This window comes from Oenanthe melanoleuca, chromosome 9 (genome assembly GCF_029582105.1).
Source record: "Oenanthe melanoleuca isolate GR-GAL-2019-014 chromosome 9, OMel1.0, whole genome shotgun sequence".
Classification (NCBI taxonomy): Eukaryota; Metazoa; Chordata; class Aves; order Passeriformes; family Muscicapidae; genus Oenanthe; species Oenanthe melanoleuca.
In genome coordinates, this window is record NC_079343.1 from 1,324,275 (window position 1) to 1,351,266 (window position 26,992).

The 26,992-nt window shown below is 50.4% G+C and overlaps 1 protein-coding gene across 1 annotated transcript; it reads left to right on the forward strand.

Annotated features, from left to right (window-relative positions):
* The first annotated feature begins 2,966 nt into the window (after window positions 1–2,966).
* Window positions 2,967–26,992, forward strand: ITM2C (integral membrane protein 2C). Its single transcript, XM_056498851.1, has 6 exons — window positions 2,967–3,112; window positions 16,862–16,999; window positions 18,497–18,685; window positions 19,319–19,429; window positions 22,955–23,105; window positions 25,187–26,992. Exons 1-6 carry the CDS (start codon window positions 2,999–3,001, stop codon window positions 25,276–25,278), a joined length of 795 nt encoding a protein of 264 aa, XP_056354826.1. The 5' UTR covers window positions 2,967–2,998; the 3' UTR covers window positions 25,279–26,992.

The following is a 26,992-nucleotide window of genomic DNA, read 5'->3' on the forward strand; positions in this document are numbered from 1 at the left end:
CAAACTTGGATTGTTTGAGGCACTTGTGCATATTACCACATACAAAAGAAAAAAGAACACGTGAACCTTAGCAGCATCCTGCAGGTTCTGGGATCCGGGAGCTCTGGGTGTCCTTCTGGGGCCAGTTCATGCAGCACAGGGGGCTGCAGTTCAGGCTGTGCTGGCCACGAGGTGCAGACCCTGCAGGGAGGGCAGTGGCTGCCAGGTGGGTTTCCTGCTGGAGAACAGCCAGGCTGCACAGGGGACACCCCAACAGCTACACTCCAGTGCCAGTCTCACATATTTGATCGATACTTCTCTCTTGAAACAGGAGATCAGCTGTGCTCTGGAGAGGACCCAGGCTGATTCAGCAGTTGACAGGCCAGCACCTGATGCAAGGAAGGGCACAGTCACACTGTCACTGCTGCCTGGTGCTGCACTCCTGGCTTGGCAATGGTGTGATGCTGCCTTTCCATCTGTTTGCCTCTGAGAAAACCTATGGACTAGTTATGTCAGGAGCCCTGGTGAACATCAAGAGCCTCGTGCCTATTTCTTTCTGTATCTGTCACAAATAACCTAAATATTAGAAGAGGATCCTTTACTCTCCTGACTGCAGATGTGTCCTACCAGTCCTGCAGACTGACTGACTGGGTGGGGGGCCAGAGTCACACTAGACATAAATGGAAAGAACAAACCCCAACTTTCTTTAACTTCTGCCTTTAAACTGAAGATGTTAGTGTCAAGCTTTCTCTGGTTTTATCAGATGTAAGGCTTCATAATCACTTTTCTTCAGCTGCATCCTGGCTTTAATTTCTTCTCTGTGACAAGAGCTTCCCAGTGGACCCCTGGGCTGGAGGAGAGGAGGTAACACAGCGTTTGTCACACAGGGCTGTTCTGGGGAGCAACCTGAAAAAAGGGCAGGGCAGAGCACAGTCTGGGCAGCAGGATGATCTGGTGGACTGAGAGGGGATTTCTGCCCTGTCCTGGTCCTTTCCTTGCTCTAAGGCTACATGTGATATAGGATAAATGTTATTAGAAGAGTTAGCACTTGCCTTACAGCTTCACTCAGGGAAGACCCTGGTGGACTGTCTCCCATTTTGCATGTTGAGTGTGAGATGTTTGGATCTGCTGTAAACACTCCCATTTTCCATAAATTCAGGACCATCTTGTCTCAGTTTGAGCTCCTGAAATTAGAGGCTTCTGTGGAAATGCAGCCCCTTATCTCTGTGTGAAATAAAGCCTGCAATCCCCGTGCAACTTTCACCCACAGGGTGGGATGCTGGGAGGACCAAACAGCTCCAAATATTGAACAATGTAAGTCAGCACTATGAGCAATTCTTGTTGTGAGTCAATGTTGAATCCTCGCCAAAGATACCTTTTACAAATAAAATTTAGCACTAATTTATCAATGAGTTAGTTCAAAACATGATGTAAAGCACTCAGTACATAATGAACCCGTCTGGATCGAAAGAAAATGCTCATAATAACTTTATTATAAATAAATACTATGTTTAAGTGGACCAAATCAATGTAAGGGTAGTGCTGTGTTTATCCACTGATAATTTCCTACTCTCCTTATTACCTGTAGCTGGCAGAGAGGGTTCTGTTAATGGTTTTTTTCCATTTTGTTACTTAACAAAAGTGTCAACATGTGTTCTTTACTCCTTGCTGTGCTCCCTGCTGCTCCCCAGCCATCATCTGGTGGCACAAAAGCAAACCAACCCTCCCCCAAGTTCTCTCAGGCATGCCACACTGCTCTGGCAGACAGGGCATTTTCTGGATCCCTGTCCCCAGGATGAAGGTAATCCATCTGGTGTTGTCCAGAGCTGATCCTGCGGGAAAGGCCACCTGAGTGCTGTTTCACGGATTCTGTGCCTCCAAGCCAAACGTGGCTGGGCTCTCCCAGCTTTCCCCCGAGTAACCCCTGCTCTCTGTTCATCTGCTGCAGGCTCATGCAACTTCAGGCTCGGCGGCTGTTCGGTTTTGTTTTTTCCCCTTTGCTGACCCGATGTCAGCAGCACTGACCGTGCCCGTACCCCAAGATCCCGGGGGTGCCGCTGCACCTGCTCCGTGTCCCGCAGCCAGCCGAGCGCAGCGGGGCCGGACGGTGCAGCCGGGGCCGGGGACAGCCAGGCCCGGGGCGGCTCTGGGGGTTCGGGGGTGGCTCTGGGGGCAGGGGGTGGCTCTGGGGGTTCGGGGGTGGCTCTGGGACCGGGGCGGTTCTGGGGGTTCGGGGATGGCTCTAGGGGTTCGGGGCGGCTCTGGGGGTTCGGGGGTGGCTCTGGGGGCAGGGGGTGGCTCTGGGGGTTCGGGGGTGGCTCTGGGGGCCGGGGGCGGTTCTGGGGGTTCGGGGGTGGCTCTGGGGGTTCGGGGGTGGCTCTGGGGCCGGGAGTGGCTCTGGGGGTTCGGGGGTGGCTCTGGGGGCCGGGGGCGGTTCTGGGGGTTCGGGGGTGGCTCTGGGGGCCGGGGGTGGCTCTGGGGGTTCGGGGGTGGCTCTGGGGCCGGGGCGGTTCTGGGGGTTCGGGGGTGGCTCTGGGGGTTCGGGGGTGGCTCTGGGGGCCGGGGGTGGCTCTGGGGGCCGGGGGCGGTTCTGGGGGTTCGGGGGTGGCTCTGGGGAAGCGGGGGTGGCTCTGGGGGTTCGGGGGTGGCTCTGGGGCCGGGGCGGTTCTGGGGGTTCGGGGGTGGCTCTGGGGGCCGGGGCGGTTCTGGGGGTTCGGGGGTGGCTCTGGGGGAGCGGGGGTGGCTCTGGGGGCCGGGGGCAGTTCTGGGGGGTTCGGGGGTGGCTCTGGGGGTTCGGGGGTGGTTCTGGGGGTTCGGGGGTGGCTCTGGGGGTTCGGGGGTGGCTCTGGGGGTCTCGGGGCGGCTCTGGGGGTCATGAAGCGGCTCTGGGCACCCGGGGCAGCTCTGGGTACCCAGGGCGGTTCTGAGCACCCGGGCGGGCTCGGCGCGCTGAGGGCGGGCGCGGCGCGGCCCCTCCCCGGGGCGGTGCCGGGGCCGGCGGCGGCGGCGGAGCGGGGCCATGGTGAAGATCGGCGTCCAGCAGGCGCCCGCGGCGCTCAAGCCGGACAAGGAGAAGGAGAAGGCGGCGGGGGGCGATGGGGTGGCGGGCGCCGTGCTGCTGCCCCCGGGCGCCGTGAGTGGGGCCGGGGCGAGGGGCGGCGGGAGACGAGAGGTGCGGGTGGTGAGGGGCTGCTTCGAACCGGCACCGGCAGGAGTGTCCGGCTCCACCGGCGGCTTCGGGGGCTGGGGACACCCGAAGTTTAGAGCAGTGGGGAGGGGATGGGGCAGGGTAGCGGCGCCATGGGGGAGCAGCCGTCCCTGGGCACCGGAGCGAGAGTCCAGCGCACACAGTGGCTGCAGAACTCATCCCTTTGGGTGGTTTAGCCTGCGGGAATGTAATTTCGGATTGGTCAAATATGGGTGGATTTCAAATCCTAACATCTCTGAAGGCTTCGGGTTGGCACGGGGAAGAGTCAAGAGGAGGAAAACAGATGGTGCTGGAGCAAGATGAGAAGCAAGGAGCTAAGAGCACACGGCTCTAGAAGCTTTGCAGATGGGAGTTGCTCTGCTGGCTTCAGGTGATGGTTAGGAGAGGGGAACAAGTGCTCGTGCCTGCAGGGGCTGGGATTCCTTCAGGCACAAGGGGAATGAAGGCACTGGAGCACCCAGAGCAGGTGCAGGGCTGGGGCTGGGGCAGGGGCAGAGCTGTGTGGGTCGCTCCCGGGCTGTGTGAGCCGTGCCAGGCGCTGTCAGGCAGCGCTGGGCACCTGCCGGTGGTGGCACGGCCAGTGCCCCTCGGGAGTACGGCCAGTGAGCCAGGCAGTGTGGTGTTTGGCAGGAGTGGGTGTTTCTGAAGTCTCTGGTGCTGGAGAGCCCTGCTTGCCAGCCCTGCTGACAGGGCAGACCTGCTGGGTGAATTCCACACTGTGTGGTGTGAGGATGTCCTGAGCTGGGCCTGACCCACGGCATCGAGGCTGCCTTGGAAAAGCACTTCACTTTCAGAGGAGGAGTCCTAAATGGTGTTTCTGTATTCCTCACAAATCTCTAGGCTGTACATGTGGTCTGATCATTTATTGAACCCTGGTATCTCTCTGACTCAAGAAACGCTGTGGGAGCTGTGGTTTTACTCTGTTCCTGCAGCAGTGCAGAGTGTTCCTGCTTGTGTGCCTCACCAAACAAGTGGGAATTGCCCTGAAGTGCTTTGCAGCAGGGGCTTCAGGAGGCTGCTCTGCTCTGCAGAGTTCAGGAAGTCACTTACACCGTGATGATCTCTCCCATCACACACAATGTGCCCGCAGCTCTCGGCTGTGCTGCCAGGTCTGGCTGTGCTCAGTCTGTCATGGGTGCATCTGTTGATGTCACACCAAGGAGCTCTCCAGAGACCTGGGGGAACGTGGCCAGCTGTGACCTCTTGGTGATTTCCTGACTGTATTTCCTAACTACAAACTAAGGTGCTAGTTTTCTTCCAGCCTCTGATGTCCAACCCTGGAAGCTGACTATCATACTGGACTTCCAGCTCATCCTGCCATTAAACCAGCTTTCCACAGCCAGAAACTTGGCTCTTCTGTTGCTCCTGCATGAGTTCAAGCAGGATCCATCTATTTCTCATGAGCACTGGGAGTAAAGGAGTTTAAAAAGTAATAAAGTAACAGAAACTTATTTCTATCATTAGTGCTGCCAGATCCCAGCAATCAAAATTATTCTGTTTCAGGTCCTGCCAGATGTATGAAATTTGCTTAGGTAGCAAATAATAAATTTTAGGGGTTTTACATTGCCTTGGGCCTTTCTCTGACTACTGGGAGGCAGGTGTTGTTCTTTTAAGCCCACCTTTGTGAGCTACAAAGGAACTTAAAAACATGATTTTAGAACAAAGGTCCTTCAACAGCCTCTTGATTCCAGCAGACAGACATGTAAGAACATCAACAGGAGACCCATGAAATAAGGGCAGGACTGGGTTACAGAGTCTGTGCAGTGTGAGGATGTCCAGGGAGCATCACATCCACTGACATCAGGTGGTCTCTCTTCCTGATGATGTTTTTTAGACTAAGACAGTAGATTCTTGGTGTGCCTGGGCTAGCTGGAGCTTTACCTTTGTAAAACACCAACTTGCAGTGTTGGTCTTTCCATAGCCAGGCTTTCTTGCCATACTCCCGCTCGTGCTGCCAATAATTTCTGTCTGTGTGTGTCTTTCTCTAGCTGCCTTGCAGCAAAATGGCATTGGTGACATGCAAACAACATGCTCTGCATTCCTTTCCTCTTTGATCTCATAACTTCAATCCCAGTGATAGGAGCCAGAGCTGGGAAATGATTCAGCGGCAGCTTCCGCAGCCTGTGAATTTTGGCAGGTGCTCGGTGAATGCAAAGATGCAGCAGGCAGGAAGATGTCTGTGATGCTAATGTGTCCTGAAAAGTAGTAGGTTAGGAGTCATGACAGAATTGCATGTGCTGAGCCTTGTTTCTCCCCTGCACAGCTTGGCTTGACTTGGGAAGAATATGCAATTTAAACTCCTGTCAGAAAAATCCACATAATTTTGAGACTGTTGCAAGTAAGAGCTTATAGAAGAAACAATCTTGTCATTGGTAAGAACTTTGCAGCCTTGAGCAGAAGGCATCTTGAGGTTATGCAGCCAGTAAAATAATCCATTGTGTCCATTGGCAGATATTTTTTCAGATGCAAAGTAGTCTTCAGTGAGTTTTCATTGAACTGCATATTTGCAGTCTGAAATAGAAATAAATACATAGGCTGTGTCTTTAACTGCTCTGGGAAATATGCTCCTTGTGATTGTGATGAATGTTGAAACCCACAGGAACCAAATAAAACTGATGGAGCTCTCTAGTCAAAATGTGGGTTGGGTTTTTTGGGTTTTTTTTTTGACCCCTTGTGCCCCTCTCTAATAATTACTCATTATGTGGCAGAGACAGGCCCAGGGGCTGCCAGGGCTTTCCAGGGTGCACACAATGGTGTCTGCAGGGTGTGACTGATGTTTTGCTCTTGCTTGGTTGCAGTAATACCAGGCTTTGATTTTGTGCCTTTCATCCCATCTGCATTCCCAAAGTCTTGACAAGACTCAGTGGTCTTTGGATCACACCCTTCCTGATTGTGTGGAGGTCTCCCACAAGGAGCTGCTTGCTGCCTGGCCCTGGTTCCATCCAGCCCTTCTGTGTCTGTGTAGTCTCTTTGTAGTGGTGGGTGCCTCAGCTTCTGGCTGATGGCTGAGCTGCCCCAGCCTCCTCCTTATTGCCAGAGCTCCCACACCCAGCAGGGTTGTCCTGTTTGGCAGAAATTGGAGGGCAAAGCCTGGAAATCTGTGGGGAGCACGTTCCCTGAGAGCCCCTCTGGTACCCAGGAAGCTCTGTTCCCTGTGACTGCACATCTCCCCATGAGGAGCAGCTCTGCTGTGCCTGTGGAGCTCTTAGGCAGGCAGATAGTGCCTCACTGCTGGGGCTGGTGCTGTGTCCCTGCTCCCCTGCCTTTCCTGATGCTCAGCTGGGAATGCTTTGCATTTGCCTGAGCAAGCCCAAGAGGATCAGCACTTCATGGTGGCAGCAGGACAGCAGTGCCACTTGTGGCTCTCCCAGGAGTTTGGTGCCCCTGAGCAGTGGTGCTCTAGAGCTGGGTTCCAGCTCACAGGGCAGGTGGAGGAGCAGTGGCTCTTTGGGCATGGAAAGCAGAGTCACACCAGCCTGTGGATGCTGCTGTGCCAGTGCAGGGTTGGGCTTTGTGAGTGACTTCCTTGCAGAATGTTGTGAGGTGGGAGACAGATGGTGAGGGAAGGGGATGAGAGGAAGAGTCTTTCAAAGAGGCTTTTTCACAAAGCAAGCTGTAAATTCAGAGAGGGGAAGGGAAAGCTTGCTGGCAGCAGTGTGGATTGATTGTGCTCATTGACATGTTTGCAGGCTTGAGTCCAGGCTGGAGGCTCTCGAGCTGCAGGGGGTTCTCACCACGTTCAGGCTTAGGGAGTTGAGTGTGGTAGATCCTAATTTGAAGAAGCAGCCTCCTGAAACAGAAGGTTATTCCTGTTCTTTGCCCAACCCTCCTATAACCACATGAGCTGAAGTGACAACTTCTTTTTGTAGAGTTGTCAGCTTAAAGAGAAGCACTGTCATTTGGTTTTGGTTCTCTGTGGTTTGGGGATGCCTTGGGAGCAGAGGAAAAGGTCTGAATTGGAAAGAAAAAAAAAGTCTCTGGACCCTTGCAGGATCTGCTCTAGTGAAATACTAGACTTCAGTGTCTTACTGGACTCCAGGCATGAATATTTGATAGTCCAGCTGAGCATGACAAAGGATCTGGCTAAAACTGGCAGAGGGATTAGGATACAGAATGTCTATTCCAAGCAGATATGTTATAAATGCAACTGAATTTTGAAAAATATAGCTGTCTTTCACTGAAGAGCTGGAGACAGAGACACTGAAAATATCTGCCTAGAGGTGTGTGTTCTCCCAAAGCTGTGGAGAGCCAGAGCCAGCCCAGCTTTGCATGGAGGAGCTCTTTCCCTGGGAAGAGCCTGTTGCATTTACTCACTTTGGGCACAGCAGTTTGGTGGAGTTGTTTTTTTTTGGCAAAACACAGAAAACCAAGAAATACCTTTAAAAAGAGGAATTTCAAAGGGTACAAATGAACCAGAAGCAAATATGGGACAGAAGCCCAGAAGAAGGGAGCTGCATCCAGCAGAATACTGCAGCCCTGTCTGGAGAGATGGAGGATGAGGTATTGCTCTGCAGTTCCTGGTTTTGTGCTACCAAATGTTTGCTCATTACAAGGTTTACAAGAGATGGAAAAGGCATTTTCACTTGTAGACACGTATTTTCTTCCCAAGTGATGTGTGAGAGAGGAATACTTGGGGAGTTTTTTAATGCCAGTGTTACCATTTGAGGGAGGACAGTGTGAGGGTGCTGGTTTTTTTCACTCATTTCTCTGCACTTGCTTTTCAGAGTTGTCTTCCTTGGTGCCCTACCTTTGAAGTCAGTTTGAACAACAAAGAGAAGGGTAAATTTGCCTCCTCTCTCTTGCTGTTGTTAAACTAGACACCTTTTCTTTGTGGTGAATTTTCAAGTGTAGGATTGACTGTCAAGAGTTTTCCTATGCTGTTGCTGGGAGAAGAGATAATAGCTGTCAGTGTTCCAGAAGGGAGCAATGACTTCATTTTATGGTGTGACACTGTGCAAGTCCTGATTTTCAGGGAAGAAGCAAATGCTTTAACCTGAAGTCACATTCCTTGAAGGTGACTGAAGTTGCCCTCCAGGAGATGCTGGACTCTGCCCCTCTGCTCAGAGTGGTCAGTGCAGGTTTCTGGCTGTGAGTGCCCCTCTTGTCTTCAGAGCCAGCAGAAGGCAGGGCCTTCAGTGATCTTGGGCATCTTGGGCATGGCTGTGTCCTTTCTTACAGCTTTTTGGGAATCAGTCACATCTAGAGGAAGAGTGAGAAGGGAAGTGCTGGCTTCATTGGCCAGTTGGCTGGCACATCCATCAGCAGTGCTTGGCTTGCTCTTGGTGAGATCCAGAATGGCTGATTTGACCCTCTCTCTCTGCCTGTACTGCAAGCTCCAGGGTGGGTGCTGTGATTTTAAACTGTACAGAGCCAAAAGCTCTCCAGACATGGAGCTTTCTGGGGAAAGAAGCAGTGTGAGAGCCCAGTGGCAGTGTCCAGGTGAGTCCTGGTGCTTCATTAGCATCCAAAGGCATCACTAGAGGTGAAAAACTTAAGGTGAAATGGTGTGAAACTCTTAGATGTCTTTTCCCTGTCACATTTTCTGTTTTCAGATGTGTTGCTGCAGCACCAAGTCCTTCACACCTCTTGCAAAACCAGCCTTGTCTCTCTTGGCTTGTGCCAGGGCCACTTGCATGGGTTGGCAGGTGGGTTTGTTTTACATGGGAGCAGCTGTAGAACTGCAGTCTGGGGTAAGGGGTGTGTGTCCTGAGGGACAGCTCAGCACTTTGGTGGCACCCAGGCTCATGGCTTGCTCCTTCCAAGCCTACATGATGGCAGAAGCAAACAGACTGGTTTTGGTAGCACCTTCTCTTCCCTTCACCCAGGAGGAGAAGGAAGACTCAGCTACACCAAGAGCAAGCTGAAAGCTGTTGGCATTTCCTTACCTCAGTTTCACAGTGTTCTGGAATATTTTTGGCATTTGTGAGAGGTCTTTTAAGGAGTCAGGTGTCTGCCTACCTGCATGTGTCTTTACCTTTGAGTCAAGGTTCAGATTTGCCAGCCTCTCAGGTTAAGAGCTTCCCCTGTTCCCAGAGCAGCTGCTCTGCTTTGCTCTTGCTTGAGCTGCTTTTTGCCTTTCATTGCTCTGGAGAGCTTCTGAGCCCAGTGCCAAAGCTTAACCTCCCTTCATCTCCTGGGGAAAATTCCCATTGTTTTAATGCCACCTCCCACTTCAGGGAGTCTTGTGTAAAGAAGCCCTAAACAACCCGTGGCCTTCACATGGCTGTGCTGGCTCCTTCTCTCTCCCAGGTGAGGTCTGCCCAGGTGCTCCAGAGCCCTTTAGCTGTGCTGTTGGAGCTGCTCCATGGCAAGGACTGATTTTCCCCATCATTGCAGTGAGTGGCCTGGAAATCAGGCTGTGTTTATCAGAATCAGTATTTTGGCAGCCAGGCTGTTAAGTGCCCAGGTTGAGATTTTTTTTTTTGCCACTTTGTGTGTCGCAGCTGTTTATTTTCTCTCTGCCTGCCTCTCTGTTCAACATGATGCTCAGGGCTTCAGCTGTGAGTGTGGTAAGAACAGCCTTGTTTTTACCAGGGGCTTTGTTGGCTCTGCTAATGCTCTGAATGGTTGTACTCTTGAGAAAAAGGAGAGGGAGGCTGGAATCATTCCAGCTGGAAGTTGTGCCTCTGCCAAAAAAACAAAATAAAAAAAAATATGGAAATTAATTCCTCACCCCTGTACAAAGAGGGAGGAGAAACAGCCCCTCAGTTCCAGAAAGGGATGAAAAAAGGAGAAAAGAGGGGGATTTATATCTCTCTTGCTGATGAGGGAGAAGGAAAATATGATCACTGAGTGCTTAAGAGCTCCCACATGCTAGGCTGCATTTTTAACATCCTGCTGTCTTTGTCATATAGCAACAAAGCTGGGGGTTTTAATTAGCCAGTGCTTGTTTTTGATATTCTAATTTCCAGTGCTGTGAAGTGACTCCTGAGGCAGGTGGCTTTGTTGCTAGTCACGTGCTGTGGTGTCACTCAAAGGTGTGATTAGATTCATTTATTGCAACTTTTCTGACTTCAGCTGTGTTAGTCTCTTAATTACAGGCTTGCTTTTGGTTTGTTTTGGGTTTTTTGTGCTTCCAGGCATCTTTAGTCCAAAAGTCATCAGTTGTGTTCTCTGTGGAAATGCTGTCTGGTGGCCAGTGCAGGCACTGCTCAAGGATGTGAGCAGGGACTTTGGTTGCCTTGGAAACTGTGCACCATACATATATATTTTTATATATATGTGTGTGTGTTTTCCTCTCTGTCTGTACATGCACATGTTTTCTTTTCTGACCTAGAGCATCAGAAATGCCCTTTGCCCTGGAAGGACCCTCCTTCCATGTGTGGGTTCCTAGAGAGGCCTCTCATTGCTAGTGCAGAGCTTTGACCTCTCTTAGCCAGGGCAGTTTCTCAGGCAGTCTTTCCCCATGGGCCCACCTGGGATTCTCCTCTCCCTCTCCCTCTCCCTCTCCCTCTCCCTCTCCCTCTCCCTCTCCCTCTCCCTCTCCCTCTCCCTCTCCCTCTTCCTCCTCTCCTCTCCCCTCTCATTTTTTGTTATCTGGCACAGGAGCTTTCTTTGGAGTGTTAGGGGTGCTTTGATGGATGCCAGGATGCCTTTGCTGTGATATTTTATCTCTCTGTTCCTCTTCTTGTCCTCCTGTGTCTGCCTTTTTCCTGTTGTGGTCTCTCAGCTCCCTTGGGCAGATCTTGGCAGGTGCTCCAGTCTGGAGCCTGCTGCCCACCCAGCCGTCCCTGGGGGCTCTCCACCACCGAGCTCCCCTGGGTTGCAATTCCTGAGTACACATGGTTGTCTTTGGGAGGCAGCTCTGGATTTCTTCACCCAACAGCTTATCCCACTAGCTCTCCAGTGCTTCTCCTGGAGCAGGGGACAGCAGTAAGTGCCAGCAGTGCCCAGCAGCTGGCACCAGTGGGGTGGGTGGATGAGAAGGCTTTGCTTCATGTGCAGAAGGAGCAGGCTCTTGATCCAGGCCTGGGGGTCACTTTCCCAACAGGGGACACTCAAAGCTAAGCCACCACATCAGAGGAGAGCTCAGTCCCTTCCAGCTTACCCCTGCTGTAAGTGGCAGACTGCAGTTTTCCAGCAATCAGCTGTGGGGTTTTTCCATTTGAAGGCTGTGGAGGTGCCACTATTGCAAGTCCTTATGTTTTGTAAAGCATGAACTGATTTTGCTGTGAATATGGGACTTGATGTGCTGGAGGTAGCAACCTTGAACTGATTTTTTTTCTTTTCCATAGTCTGTGTTGGCCTTTAGTTGCCAGAAATGAGTGAACAGCAAGGTAAGTTAGATTGTTGTGATGAGGGTTTCTTAAGTTTGGAGCCTGCATCCTTTGAGGAGGCCATGGCAGTGTCTGCGGTTATGTCAGTGCGTCAAACATTGAGAGCTCAGGCTGCTGCTCCCTTTAACAGTGTCCCAGAGAACAATGACATATTTCAGATGGCACTGCTCTCCAAACTGCATCCCTTTGCATTGCATTTCTCTCCTCACTTGTCAGTCATCAAAATCACATCTGCTATTTTTAGTCACCCCATGCTTCTTTTCCTGTTGGGGGTGTATATTTAGACACTTGCCAATTTCTGTCCCATTTGTCAGGCCCTGCTACACCTAAAAGGAAGGATTTCAAACGCCTGTGTTTCAGAAATGCAGGAAGGAGGATTTGTGGAGGACTCAGAGCTGTTTCCAAAGCTGGAGAAGCAGAAAAGGGCTGTGAGCTGAGCCCATCTCTGCCAAGGCAGTGTGTGACTCGGGAAGGGATCGAGGCGTGACACGACAACTCTAATTTTCTCACTTCTGTCATCTTCAGCAAGACTTGGGTGATGAAGGAGCAATAATGTCACTTTTCTATTTTTATAGCCTTCTCCTGTATTAATGAGGGATTCCAAAGGCAGCATCTCACAGGTATGGTTCTTGTGAACAGCTCCTCCAGTGCTGTGCTCAAAGGCTGGGGGGTTGGCTCAGCCACAGGTGCCTGGGATGTTTTCCTGCTCTGACTCACTATGGCCTTTGAACTTGGTTTCCAAACCTTGGACCAGACATTGTGCCCAGCCAGGCTTCTGTCCACCACCCCCTTGTAGGAGAACTTTCCTTAGCCATTTAGCACCAATCAGGAATAACAGGACACCAGCCATTTTCATCATGTCCTCAGCATGACCTGAAACTCCAAAGAAAATCCACAAAGACTGAATTAGGACTTTTTCCCATCCCTCAGGCTACTTTCAAACCTCCTCTACCCCATGGTGTGTATCATGCCTCCATCCTTTCCCATCTGGGTGTTTGCTGCCTGTGCTCTGTTCCTGTGCTGGCCCCATGAGCTGGCAGGGCACTGAGTCCTGGTGAAGAGCCTGTTTTATCTGAGGAAAGGAATTCCTTTTTATATTCCAATATCCTGTCTGCTGCTGGGCACTGGGCTGAGTGTCTGAAAGCACGCTGGGGCAGAGTCAGCATGTCTGGGAGCTCAGGCTTGTGCCTGGAGCTGCCTCTGACTCTTCCCAGTGGAATGAAGGATTAGCAGAACAATGCCAGGCAAAAACCCAAGGTGTGCAGGTGCTCTTTGTGACAGGTGGGTGCTTTTTCCCCCACTGCCCATGCAGGGGAAGAGAGAGCTGTGGCTTCCCCTTGGGCAGAAGCATAAGGAGCTCTACCCATTGCCTCTTCTGAAATTGCTGGAAAAGGAGCTGGCCCCCTTTCTGTAAGGGTCAGCAAAGTGGCACTGCCAAGGGAAATGGAACAAAGAAGGAATCACTGTGGAGTGGGATACCTTCAGAGCTGAGGATGTGTCTGTGCATCCTCCCCACATGCACATCTGTAGTCCCTGGACCGTAGGCATGCTGCCCTTCTGCCACTGCTGTTGCTTTTCCTTCTGTTCTTTCATGGAGAAACTAATGGATGGTTGTCCTCTGCTCAGCCCAGGGAGGGGAAGAAGGGCCTTTTGTTCATTTTTGTGTAAAATATGTCCAGCTCTTGGAATATTGTAACCAGCTGAAATACCTGCCCCTGCGTCTGCCCAACCTTTCCTTTTCCTCTTGGCCAAAAAACCCCAAGGGCAGAAAATTGATAGGATGGTTTCTGCAAGCAGTGTGTCTGGTTAATGAATTCTCTAGAATACTGTTAAACATCTGGTGAATGTGCAGCATTTTTGTCTGTTAATATTTTGATTTTTGTCCTTTGGAAATGTACACCTTGAAGACATGAACTGCTCTTCAGGAAAACCCTGCTGCCAAGTCTGATTCTCCCTTTGCTGGGGAGCCAGGCATTCCTAGGCAAGAAAAGATGGAAATCAGCTGTGATGGATTTTGTGATTTTTAGAGTACCCTGTTTGTAAACAATTCTGCTGCAGGGATTGGGGGTCCTGTGGGGAAGGAGGTGTGTAGTGGCATGATGTGGAATAAGCTTCTTGGATGTTTCCAGGCTGGTGCAGATTGATTATCCTGGGTGAAGAGCTGCTAGAGCAGGCTGTGCACTGCTCCATCCATGGGCTCCCAGTGCTGGGACAGCTCCAGCCCCAAGCCAGGGTGCAGACTGACGTAGCTGCTTTTACATTGGCGTTTATTCACAGTGATAGATGCTGATGGCTTTTCTACCTGCTGGGCTGGGAGATGGAGACACACATGTTTAGTCAGGTTTTTCCAGGTGATTTTTGTGCAGTATTTTGCAGGAGTGTGCTAACTGTTCCCTTTGGCCCAGCTGGCTGCATTTTTAACCTCACTGCCTAAATTGCTGCTCTATCAGAATGTTTGCTGTTAATTTTTTTCTATCCTCCCTCAGAATTTGGGAGTTTGTTTAATAACTTCTTCCAGAGCAAAACTCTGCTTTGCTTCTCCCACCTTCTCCCACCAGGCAAAGCTTAGGCATTTTTTCTGGAGCCAGAAATCTTTTGTAGGGAGCAGAACTCATCTTTGGCAGTGAGAGGTGGGATGTCTCACAGTGTTTTTGGTCATGCAAAGAAGACAGAGCTGTCCTAGCAAGTAGCAAACCACTGAGGGTTTATTTCCCCTCCCTACCATTCTTCAAATGCAGCTTTTTTTTTAGTGGGAGTATTTTTTGTTTGTGCTTTGAGTTGCTGTGTCCTCATGAAGCCTCTCTGCCAGCCTTCCCTGGAGTCAGCACTGGCAGCCCACCACAGGAGCAGCAGTGCATTAACCCCACAGCAACCTGGCACCTTTTGGATATGGTTCACTTGCAGAGCATTAAACATTTTCTCAGCCTTGATTCAGTGTCAGGAGATCTTCTCCTTCCTCTTCACCCCCACCATCTGCACTCTTTCTGTGATGACAAGTATCTGGGGAAAAGCTGTTTTTGTGAAACACTTGACATCCAGCATGACTTTCTTGTCCTAGTGGTTCATGTCAGAAAGGCTTTAAACTTCCTCTAGTAATGTGATTTTTTTGTTCCTTTTTTTTCTGTTCTTTGTGGCTTGTCAGAGTTGCTGCCCATTGTCTGCAGAAGGAGAGGAAAAAAAAGATATTTTTCAGCTTGCTCATCCCTTTATTGGCTAGAGGAGCAGCAGCAAACTGATTACAGTGATCCTTCAGTGCAGGCAGCTGGCAGTGAACAGAGGTGCTGTGGGTCTTCCAGAAGCTGAGATGAAGGAGAAATAAATGTAGATTAATTTCTCCTGGAGGTGTGCTGGAATTGTAGCTTCCCCCAAAGCAATTTGGTCTTGGCAGTTATCAGGCTGGATGTGGCTAGGAATAGAAAAGTCAGTATCTAGAGGAGTCCCCTTTGGCTGGGAGTGGAGCAGGCTGCAGGCTCCTGGCTCTGCCCCTGTTGCTGCATCTCAGTGGAGCTGAGGTGTGGGGCAGGAGCAGGGAATCCTCACCTGGCAGGGTCCCAGGGGAGCCTCAGTGATGCTGGGTGTCCTAGTCTGGGACAGCCTCCAAGCCTGACACTGAGCTGCTGCTCTCTCAAGGGCTGCTGCAGGTGGGGAAAGGGGAAAGGGGTGTTTGCTGCCAGCTGGGCTGGGCAGAGCTGCCCCAATGCCACCAGAGGGTGGCAGGGGCCCAGGGGCCTCTCACTTGGGGCTTCAGCACTGGCACCACCCTGTGTGTCTTGGTAAATTATTGTGGAGAAACATCTCTTCCTTGAAGAAGTGAGGAACTTTGGAAATGAGAGGCTGATGTTAGCTTTTCAGTCTGTTCCTCCTGTTTGTAGCAGTCTCCAAGTAGCTGTGGAGAGAGTGTCTGTGTAGTCAAACAGACCCCAAACTGCACAGAGGCAGTTAATCTGCAACAGCCCTCCCTGGTGCCTCTCTCCCCTGCCTGCCTCCTCAGCTGAGGGCAGCTTTCAGCTCTTCTCTGTGGAAACTGGGGCATCTCTGAAACAGCTTCTTTCATCTGCTTCTGAAAGGCCTTACATCGTCCTGCTTAACATTTTGAAGGGTTATTTTGGTAGTAAAAACAAGAGCATCGTTGGTTGGGATGAACTGTCTCCAGAAGGTAACCCTGCATTTGCACTGCCCTCTGTTTTCAGGGCTGTGACAAGGTGAGCTGGCTATTGTCTGCATAGAGTGGGCAGCACTATGAAAAGGACAGGTGTGTTTTCTTTTGATGCTCTGTCCATTTTCCTGGGAACTCTGCTGCAATGTGCTTGAAAATGAAGTTGAGATCAGCACATCTCTTTGAGTCAGCTCACCCCAGCAAGGCCAGGAGGTACCTCTCTGGGACCAGTAATTCCAAAAACCACAAAAATTTCCATTGAGAAATTCTGCTATGAGTGGCAGCATTTCAACAAAAAAAAAATTACTATAAATATATAAATAATGTTACATTCAGTAGCCAGAAAGTCTTAGTTCCTGATCTGTTTTTTTATTTTTGGTCAGTCTTTATCGCCCACTGAAACAAAGCTTGTCTTTGTTCTGAACAATTGGTGGGAAGCTGGTGATAAATATATCTGTGTATGTTCACAGACACACACATACAATTTTTTATCAATACATATAAATATATATGTATATAATGTATATAGTTTATGTATCTGGGGTAAGGGAGGCAAAATGCACAAGAAGAGTTTTACTGTCTCCAGGTATGAAGTAGATTTGCAGGGCAGTGTCTGCCCTGTTCATTGCATGGCACAACCCCTTGGATGGAACAGCAGGTTCCTGGTGCCCTGGAGCACCCTGTGGATGGAACAGCAGGTTCCTGGTACCCTGCAGCACTATGTGGGTAGAACAGCAGGTTGGTGGTGCCCTGGAGCACCTGTGGGTAGAACAGCAGATTCCTGGTACCCTGCAGCACTATGTGGGTAGAACAGCAGGCTCCCGGCACCCTGCAGCACTCCATGGGTAGACCAGCATACCCTAGTGCCCTGCAGCACCCTGTGGATAGAACAGCAGGCTCCTGGTGCCCTGCAGCACCTGTGGGTAGAACAGCAGGCTCCTGGTGCCCTGCAGCACCCCATGGGTAGAACAGCAGGCTCCTGGTGCCCTGCAGCACTCCATGGGTAGACCAGCATACCCTGGTGCCCTGCAGCACCCTGTGGGTAGAACAGCAGGTTCCTGGTGCCCTGCAGCACTTTGTGGGTAGAACAGCACACTCCTGATGGGTAGAACAGCATATTCCTGGTGCCCTGGAACACCCTGTGGGTAGAACAGCAGGCTCCTGGCACCCTGCAGCACTCCATGGGCAGACCAGCATACCCTGGTGCCCTGCACACACCTGACAGTGTGCTCCTGTCCCCAGGAGGAGCCCGTCCCCGCGGCGCAGGGCCGCCGCTCGTCGCTCAGCGGGGTGTGCTACCTGACCATGGGCCTGCTCGTGCTGCTGCTGGGGCTGGTCTTTGCATCCATGTACGTGTACAGGTACTTCTTCATCACCCAGGTAAGAGCACTTGGGAAGCACTTCTGGCTCCATCAGCCCGAGGAGCCAGAGCACCTCTGAGAGGTGCTGCTGGTTTTTGCTGCCCTGCACTGTGGTCACTCAGGAGCCAGGTTACTGGGCACTGCAAATTGGACATTTCTTGAGTGGTAGGCTCAGGCTGACCTCCATGCCCAATGCCAGAAAGGGCTTTCCAGAAACCCTCCCCTTCATTTATGGCTTTGTTTTACTTTCTTTTCAACTGCACAAAAATATCCTGCCAGCTGTACCTTTTAAACCCCACATCACTGCTGCCTGAGGTACAGGGGTCCAAAAGCATGGCTTGTGAGGAGAGAACAAGCCTGGAGAGAGCAGGGGGTGTACAGGCAAGGGAACAGCTTTTTGCAGTAGGTTTTGCAGGCTCTAGCACAGAAAAACTCTGTAGGTGTGACAAAAATAGGTGCTGCTATTAATAAAACAGAGAAGTAAGAACTAAGTGGGAGATGATTTAGAAAATGAGCCCCAAACCTCCATTAAATTCAGCACCTTTTCTTCCATGTAGTCTTTGCAAAGCCTAGCCTGGCCTGACCAGGGCACTGGGCTGGCAGCACAGTGGAGGGTCAGGACACAGGGAATGAGACAGGGCAGAGCTGATTTTTAAGGAGGAAACTGCTGAGCTCTGGCTCTGAGTGTTTATCCACGAAACCCCAGAGCACTGATCTGCACCAGAGTGCTCCTTGTGCTGTGGAGTGGTTATTAGTGAATGAGTGTTGGTGAGCCTTCATCTCTGCAGCCAGCACTTATCCACTCAGCAGAAGAGTCTTTTTATATACTCCTTTTGTCCATAGATTTCCTTGCTGTCAAATTAAATTGCAGTCTTCGTTTCAAGAACCATCTGTGCCTTATTACCCACTCTCATTGACACCTGATCTGGGAATGCTCTGACAGCCCCAGGGCTGCTCCCCCTCACACACAGCCCTGTCCCAGGTGAGGGTACCTGTCACAAGGCGTTTTGTGGAGGCACTTCCCTAGGAGAAGCATCCTGGCCCTGAGGGAGGCCCTGGCAGGGATGCCCTCCAGGTTGCTCAGACAGCAGCAGCTCCTGTTTTGCTGCATTTGCCACTCCAAGCTACAAGGGCCTCTGGAAATGGGGCTCTGCTCAGCTCAAGCTTCTATGCCTCCTGTGGAAAAATGCAGTTACTGGAAGCCATGGCTGTGGGGGAATGTGAGCAGTCTGTGAGGAAAAATAAGAGCTTGCAGGCAGTCACTTTGCCTTTCTGAATTACTCCTCATGAAAGCTGACAGGGAATTCTTTATTCACTTTGGACCTGGCTGGCATGGAGTGGGATGTGATAATTCCACAAGCGTAGTTTGCACTAGGTTCACTGAGAATGTTCTCTGGTAGAAAGATTGATCTTGCAATATCTTCAAGCATCTGATGAATGTTTTAGCCAGCAGGGGTGCATTCCTGTAGCTGTTGGGGGTGTGTGTGTTGTAGCTCTCCCTGGATCTGTCCCACAGCTGCCCCGTGAGAGCGTGTTCCACTGCGGTGTCCTGTACGAAGACTCGCTCTACTCGCCCTTCAAAGGGCAGCTGGAGCTGCACGAAGATGTCAAGATCTACATTGAAGAGAACTACGAGCAGATCAATGTCCCAGTGCCCCAGTTTGGAGGGAGCGACCCCGCAGACATCATCCACGATTTCCAGCGAGTAAGGAGCTCCTGGGCTTTGGGGGCACAGCGTGGGGCTGACTGCTTGCACCAGCTCTGTGTTCATGGCCCAGCATGTCCCACTTGTCAGTGGTTTATTCCTGAGCTGTCCTCCTGCCCGAGGCCCTCTCTGGGTTCTTCCAACCCACTCTTCTCCTTGCTTGTGGCCATTACAGGCCCAGGGAGAATCTTAAAGGATTTTTTCCAGTCTGGCTTTCTCAGGCTCGGCTGGGTTTTTTCCCAAGCTAGAGGCTCTTTCTCTACTGTAAGTACAAGAGAAAGAATTATAACAAAGATAAACACCTGCTGGACCCATGAGAAAGCCTGGGACAAGAGGTGTCTCCTTCTCTGACCAATGATCTGTCTGTATTTTGTTTTTCACCAAGTGTCTTATTTAAGGCAATTACTTCCTTCAATAAATTGCTCTTTCTTGGTCTTTCTTACAGCATGCAAGAGAGTGCCATGTTACTGTGTCCTTTTTCCACTCCTTATCCCAAATACAGTAACACTTGCTTGGTGGGGAGGTTTGTTTAAGCAGTTTCCTGTCTTCCCTGAATTCCCTCTTGTCGCCCATTTTTGCAGTCCCAGCTGATGCAGAGGGTTCAGTTGTGTGATTTCTGTGCTTGCATTGCAGGGTCTGACAGCGTATCACGACATAACGCTGGACAAGTGCTACGTCATCGAGCTCAACACCACCATCGTGATGCCTCCCCGCAACCTGTGGGAGCTGCTGGTCAACGTCAAGGTACAGCTGCAGCCCTGCTTTCCTTGAGCTGGCTCCTGGCTGCCAGCTGGCAGCTCCTGGGAACTCAAAACTGCTGTGTCTGGGGAAGTCAGCTTGGCCCTGAGTCTTCATGTCGAGTGAAGGCTTCAGCAGGTTCAGCTGAAATTCTGGTTGTGCAGATAGCACAGTAACGCTGGCATGGTGGTCAGCCTGACCAGGGAGACACAGAAAGCAGCAGATTCCTTCTCTCTGGTGTTTACTGATTGTTGGGATCAAGGGAAAAAAGAAAAAATTCCTTCTTTTCACCCTCCTGTGGTTTGCACTCTGGTTTGCCAATTGCAGAGCTCTCATTGTCCCTTGAGGGGGGACAGGCCTTCAGTATTCACCTTTTTGGGGGGGAATCTCTGCTACCCTCCCTGCTGGGCTGCAGCACCAGCCCTGGGCTCATGCAGTTGTGCTCACTGCCAGCATTAATTGGGTTTAGTACCAGCGATCTTGTTCAGTTCAGAAGCCTGTGCTGCTGAAAGCAGCCATCTTAAAATAGAATACTATTTAATCTTCACAGCAGGAAAAAAGCACAGGATTTTTCAGACTGCAAAAGGTACATATCTGTCTCAGTCTTCTGCAGGTAAATCAAGACACTGAGCCTGGGTCTTTTATCACTCCTGGGAGGGTCTGTTTAAAAGAAAAGGGAAAAAAAAAAGACAATCTAATTCTTACTCTTAAATTCCCTTTGCTCACTTCCTGCTGTGTGCAGTGTGGTGAACTTTGCAGCGTGAGCTCAGAGACAAATAGTCATGCCTGGAGAGATGCCTGATCTCCAGTCCCTGTCAGACTCCCAGTTTGTTTCCTAGCAGTCCTCACAGTTTCATGCACTGTGACTGTCTGGCAAATGTGCTGGGAACCCTGCTGGGGTACAACACACATTTACTTACAACCCGCTCCAGACCTGTCACAGCTGCTGACCCCGGCAGGTGACCAGTCCCTGGGGCAGAGGGAAATGGAAAAGGCAGAATTGCACAAGCTGAGATATTGAGAATGCTGGTCACATCCTAAAATAACATAAACTCATGGTCAGTGAAAATTATGCACTGTCATTGAATTTAAAAAGGGGATAACAGTACAGATGAAGTGGCCTTCTGTGCCAACCCAAAGCAGGTGTGGGTTTAAATAACCTGATTACTGAGATGGATGTCCAGTAGTGTCCTGTCTGTCTCTGGATGCTTTAACCTGTGCCTTAGAGACATTGTTTTAAAGTGGTTAGCTCGGTATTGGGCTCAGAAAAAGTTTTTCACCGCAAGGATAGTGAAGCAGTGGATCAGGGTGCCCAGGGAGGTTGTGCTGCCTCCTTGAAATTCTTGGGGGTTTTCCAGACTGGATGGGATAAAGTCCTGAGGTCCCTCCCCAACTGAATTAGCTGTGATCCTGTGGGCCAGTGATCTTCATGGCCTCATGTGGGGGGATGGCCTTGCTGCTCAGGCAGAAAGCTCAGGTTTCTTCCTGCTGCAGGGAGGACCTTTATGACCTTATGACTTGCCTTGCTGCTCAAAAGTGCTGCCTTTTGGATGCTGGGTGAGCTTTGTTGGTCCTTGCACTTGGAGACTTTTGCTTTCTCTGCATCTCTGTATGCAGTCAGTCCCTAATGAATGGACTGCTTACCAGCAGAAAGTCTCATTTTGGAGCTGTTCAGGGACTGCAGTCCTGTTTCTAGAATCAAATCACAGTCCAGCAATTAACACCAGTGATTTGCTCCAGCAGACTGTGGCAGCACAGGGAGTTGGGGAACCTTCTTTGCTCTTTCCTCCTGGCCAGTCTGGTGTGAGGGTGCCCCTTTGCAGAGTGGCTGCCACATGCCCTGCACCTGCTTCTGTCAGGCTGTATTCTGTGCAGGTGTGACAGTTCAGTGACCAGGCCTGCATCTGTGCCTGACATAAAAGGATGGAGGGGTGCTCCCTTGTACAGCAGCAGGACACTGGAGGTGACCCAGTTAAATGATGGACCATCCACATCTCTTCCAGAGCACAAGATGCTCAGAGCTTTAGCTTGCTGAAAGTTCTTGGCAGAGACTGGAAGGTATTGTTCTTGTTGCACAGTCCTGCGATGGAGAAGTGGTGATTCCCCCTTCACCTGCCACAGCTATTTCAATCTGAGACAGTGAAGAAACTGCCTTGTGTGCTCATGTCTGCCTCTCTGAGCCCTCTCTCCAGGCCAAGGGTACAGCACATCAGAGCCCCAGCCCTGGCTGTCACCATGGCAGGCCCTGCCAGGAACTGCACTTATCTCACGGCCCCCCTGCCTTCTCCCCCTGAGAATCAATAATGGAATTTCTTGCAGAACTGTTTTGTTAGTGCAGTACAAACTGGCACTAATTGTCTAATCCAGCAGCATTAGAGGACAGCCTTATTGATCCACCTGGCTGTGCCAGCCCAGCAGCACAGCACTGAGTTCAGATAGTGTGTTTCCAGGTATGTCTCTGTGGAGATAAGCAGTCCTGGGAAACAGAAGAGGTGACATTTGAAATGGTGCTGCTATTGCTTGCTTTTCACCTTGATTATGCTTACCTTGGTCCCAGGGTCTGACAGTTCTTTTATTTCCTTGACTCTTCGTAAGGAAAAGGGACCGGAGATGATTCTTTGCTTCATGATCTAGTTAGCATCTACTCAAAAGTGCCCCCTGACCCGAGCTGCACTTGTTACACAGCTGTTTGTTGCTACAGTGATGTCCAAACATGAAAGATGCTCTGAGCACCTGGCAATGAGCTTGCAGAGAATCTCCAGTGCTGAGCTGAACTCTTTCCTGCAGGGAAAGGTGTGACCTCCATCTGTGGGGGGCACATAGAAACCCCATTTTTTCCATCCCCTGGTAGCTTTCTGCCATGATACCTCACTCATCACTCTGATCTTCAGTGTGACCTCTATCCCAACAGCAGGGATGTCACTGCCCCAGATGTTCCTGGGGCAATGAAGGTGTGTGGAGAGCTCAGTTCTTCTCTGAATGTGGTGCCCATGGCCCATCTCAAGCCCCCATTCCTGTGGGCAGTAAGGGCAGGATATCATTGTGGCTGAGCTGAATGGACCAAAGAGGAGAGTGGAATGTTGGAATCTGAGCTGGGCTGGTGGTTTTGGGCTTTGCCTTTTGAAGTAAATGTAGAGTGCACGTTTCAGTGGAATTCCTGGAATTTTGGTTAAGCTTTTATTTATCTCCAGATGGGTTTGTTGTACTCTCAGACATACAGTTTTGGGTATCCTGCTCTAAAATTTGGGTCACTTTATAACAGGGTTGATCCTACACTGACTTCACCCCTTATGTGAACATTCCATTTTTGGATCTGATCTGTTTTGTGTGCACTGTGCTAGTAGCAAGGGACAGTTTCCAGCAAGGACAAGGACACATGTTAACTGGCCTCAGTCAGTGGAGCTTGAACCCCAACAGTGAATGGATTTTCTGCAGTTTGGTTTTCTGTGGTGTTCTGTGTGAAACCGTTGTGTTCAGGGAGGAGACGGTGACAGTGTTTGTGCCTTGTTTTGGTGGAACCTGTCGTTTCAGAAGGGGACATACCTGCCTCAGACGTACATAATCCAGGAGGAGATGATCGCCACGGAGCACGTCAGCGACATGGAGCAGCTGGGCTCCTTCATCTACCGCCTGTGCAGCGGCAAGGACACCTACCGGCTGCGGCGGCGCGGCGCCCGCCGACGTGAGAGCCTGCCTGGCCTGGCACCCTCCTGCTGGCACATCACAGCCCTGCCTGCCCTGCTAACCCCAGCACAGCCCTGCCTGCCTTGCTAACCCCAGCACAGCCCTGCCCCGTCCTCCTAACCCCCAGCACAGTCCTGTCCCATCCTGCTCACCCCCAGCACAGCCCTGCCTGCCTTGCTAACCCCAGCACAGCCCTGCCTCATCCTGCTAATGGCACATCACAGCCCTGCCTGCCTTGCTAAGCCCCAGCACAGCCCTGTTCCATCCTGCTCACCCCCATCACAGCCCTGCCTGCCTTGCTAACCCCAGCACAGCCCTGCCTGCCTTGCTAAGCCCCAGCACAGTCCTGCCTGCCCTGCTAACCCCAGCACAGCCCTGCCCCATCCTGCTAATGGCACATCACAGCCCTGCCTGCCTTGCTAACCCCAGCACAGCCCTGCCCCGTCCTTCTAACCCCCATCACAGTCCTGTCCCATCCTGCTCACCCCCAGCACAGCCCTGTTCCATCCTCCTAACCCCCATCACAGCCCTGCCAACCTTGCTAACCCCCATCACAGTCCTGCCACATCCTCCTCACCCCCATCACAGTCCTGCTGACCATGCTAACCCCCATCACAGTCCTGTCCCATCCTCCTCACCCCCATCACAGCCCTGCCCCATCCTCCTAACTCCCCATCACAGTCCTGTCCCATCCTCCTCACCCCCATCACAGCCCTGCCCCATCCTCCTAACTCCCCATCACAGTCCTGTCCCATCCTCCTCACCCCCATCACAGCCCTGCCTTGTCCTCCTCACCCCCATCACAGCCCTGCCTTGTCCTCCACAGCCCAAACATAGCCCTGCTATGGCTGGTGTAGCCATATTCACCTCTTCATAGCCAGAGTGGGGTTTCCCTCTGGGGGTTTCCCTCTGGAGGTTTCCCTTGAGGTGTTTCCCATCCAGTTATTGGAAACCCAGCTGCAGGATGGTGCTGCAAGTGGGTGCTGACTGCTGTGTTTGTGTCATCCATCAGCCTGATAGAAACTTTGCAAAAATGGTTGCAGGAGGCAGCAATTCATTTACACATGGTCTCCTGGGGCTGAACTAATAGCAGTACTGTTGGGAACTGTTTGGAAGATTTCCCTAATGAAGGCACCCGATTCAGTGGCAGCTATTCAGAGCAGATTAGATCTGCAAATTGCCTTTAATTAATTAAGTTCCTAATAGTATGGCAAAACGTTGTGAAGAGGGAACATTGGACTGTGTAAAAATGATTTCATGGAAATCAGCAATATGTGTCTTATATTGAAATGGTAACATTGCTGCAAAATACTCTTTAATACCAGTATGTGTATTAATCTGCTTTTAAGGTATACTTTAAGGCTCACCTGGAACATGGACCTGCAGTCAGCTGGGTTTGGATCTCTGGGGAAGCTACAGGGTGCAGAGGTCCCGTGGCTGTAGCTGGTTGTGCTTTCCCAATGGGAGCTGCACTGATGAGGAGGAGCTGCTGGCACACTCTGGTTGTTACTCCCATGGAGCCCTGGCACAGTCCTGCTTGTCATTGGGGCACCACAGGTTTGCTGTGAGGCAGAGGAGCTGCCAGCAGAGCTGCCCAGAGCTGAGGAGCTGCATTTGAAGGGCATGGGGAAGTGTGACCCAAGGGGAAGCATTACCCCAGGCTGGGCCACAGCAGGATCAGGCACACAGGGATACAAACAGCCCGAGAGGAAGTGCTGTTTTAAACACTTCTGCTGCATCCAGGGATGTGCTCTGTATCAGCCTGTGGCTTCTGCTGGTTTCTTGAGGCTTTCTGGTCCCTGAGATGACACTGAGATGCTGTCAGCTGAAACCAGCTGTTTCCATGTGACTCCTTCAGCCCATGGAAGCTCTCACTGCAGGACTAAATCCTAGAGAAGATAGTTAATTCTTCCAAAGACCAGATAATGCTGCTTTCCATATGGGCTGTCTCAGTGTTCAGTGGTTTCATTTCAGTGTTCAGAAGTTGCATCTCATCTGCTTTCCTTCCCCCACTTGCTTTGGTTCTTGCAGATTATCATTTGTTGATTCACCTCTCTCCTTTCTTTAAATCACTTCTAGGTATCAGTCGACGTGAGGCTGGAAACTGTCATCGTATTCGTCACTTTGAAAACACTTTTGTGGTTGAAACTGTTATCTGCCAGAAGTCATGAAGCCACTCTCCAGATGTAACCTTCCTTGGCTTTGCTTGCACACACATGCACACACATGCTCTCAGCCCTCTCTTTAGACATGGTAATCTGGCTACTTTTTATACTCCCCCAGCTTGTGCAGCTCTAACCTCTGGGGTCCTTTGTGGCCTTTTCTTCCCTGCTACCTACCCAAGACATTTGCTGGGCTTAAATTTACACAGTGCTCGAAGATAACTGGGGTAGATGCAGCTTCTTCCACACCACAGGATAGAAATCTCTTCTGGGAGAAGGTTTGGGTAGAAGGGAGGGCTGAGGAATAGGAATGCTGGAAATAGGTGCTCTTTTCCTGGCTGAGCAATTTCAGGCTGGGATATTGCTCTGAGGCTGCTGTGGCACTGGGACAGAGGGTATGTGTACAAGAGGAGGATTTTCATTTTGGTGCTGATGCAATGACCTAAACCAGGTGCAGTTAGGAGCAGAATAGTTGTGAGGCTACAGACAGGGCAGTTTGAGAGCTCAGCAGAGGGAAGGTGGTGTCAGCAGCAGACCTGGTAGTTACTGGCAAGTGAAGAAGCAGTTTTTTCAAATCTTTTAACAGTGTGTATTCTTGTGTAACTCTTCCAGTGAAAGCTGTTTTGATAGTAATCACTGTAATCCAGCTGTGTATCACATTATCTGCAGGCACCAGTGAAGTAGAGATACTGATACAAGGCAAGGTTCAGCTGATCAATATACTGCAGAGAAATTGTTTGAACAAAACAGCATTTCTATTGATCATCAGACAGAATTGCAGAGTAATTAAATATTCTTCCCTCCATTCCATAAATGTAGTTAAAACTAATTAGGTTCTTGAAATGCAGGCAGTTTTTTGGCTTGAAAGAATGGGGTGAGTTTCAATTTGGCACATTCTTGTTAATTGGTTTCCAGCAAATCTGGGCTTGTTCACCATCTGTTGAAATGAGCTTGTTGTGTTGGAAGAGGAAGGATAAAGTAAATGCAAGTACAATCATTAACTCAGCAGAACCAAAATGCAAAGTTAATATATTTTAAACTTTTGAATGTTAATTCTATGAGTTAATTATGTGAAAGCAAAACAACATCTCAGGATGGTCATGTAATGCAATAGGAATTAATATGTCCTTAAAAGCTGAGTATTTATTATTTTATATAAACATAGCTATAAACATCAATTTCTGTCAAGTAGAGGAGGGCATTTTGGTTTCATTCTGCTATAAGCTTGATGTAAAATGAAGAATTATGTGCACTTCTTGCAGGTTGGTGTGGAAAGTTTCCCACTGCCAGATGGGTATTTGCTTTTCTAGCATTGTGTTTTCCCAGCAAAAACTTGCTGCTAGCCCCAGCCTTTAATTGCCAAGAGGACAACAAGGAGTGGGTCAGAGAATTGCTTCACTTAATGGAAGTAACTGGTAAATTTAAGCCCTGTGTTTCTTTTCATTTCTAGAGGCCTGAGCCTGCACTCAGGTGAGCATAGAGGCCTCTTGCCCTCCCCTCTGGTTCTGCATGATTTAAGTGGTCATTGGATGTGCTAACTGTGCAATCCTGCAGCTTTAAGGACAAACCTTGGTTCTTTGGGGTCAGCCAACGTCGTCACTGTTCCATAGGATGAGAATGCACTTGTCTAGAGAGAAAACATAAGATGCTTTGTATATTTTGTCTGGTGGGAATCTTACTTCTTAGGAAAAACCCATGGGATAATAAAGTCTTTTACCTCTGA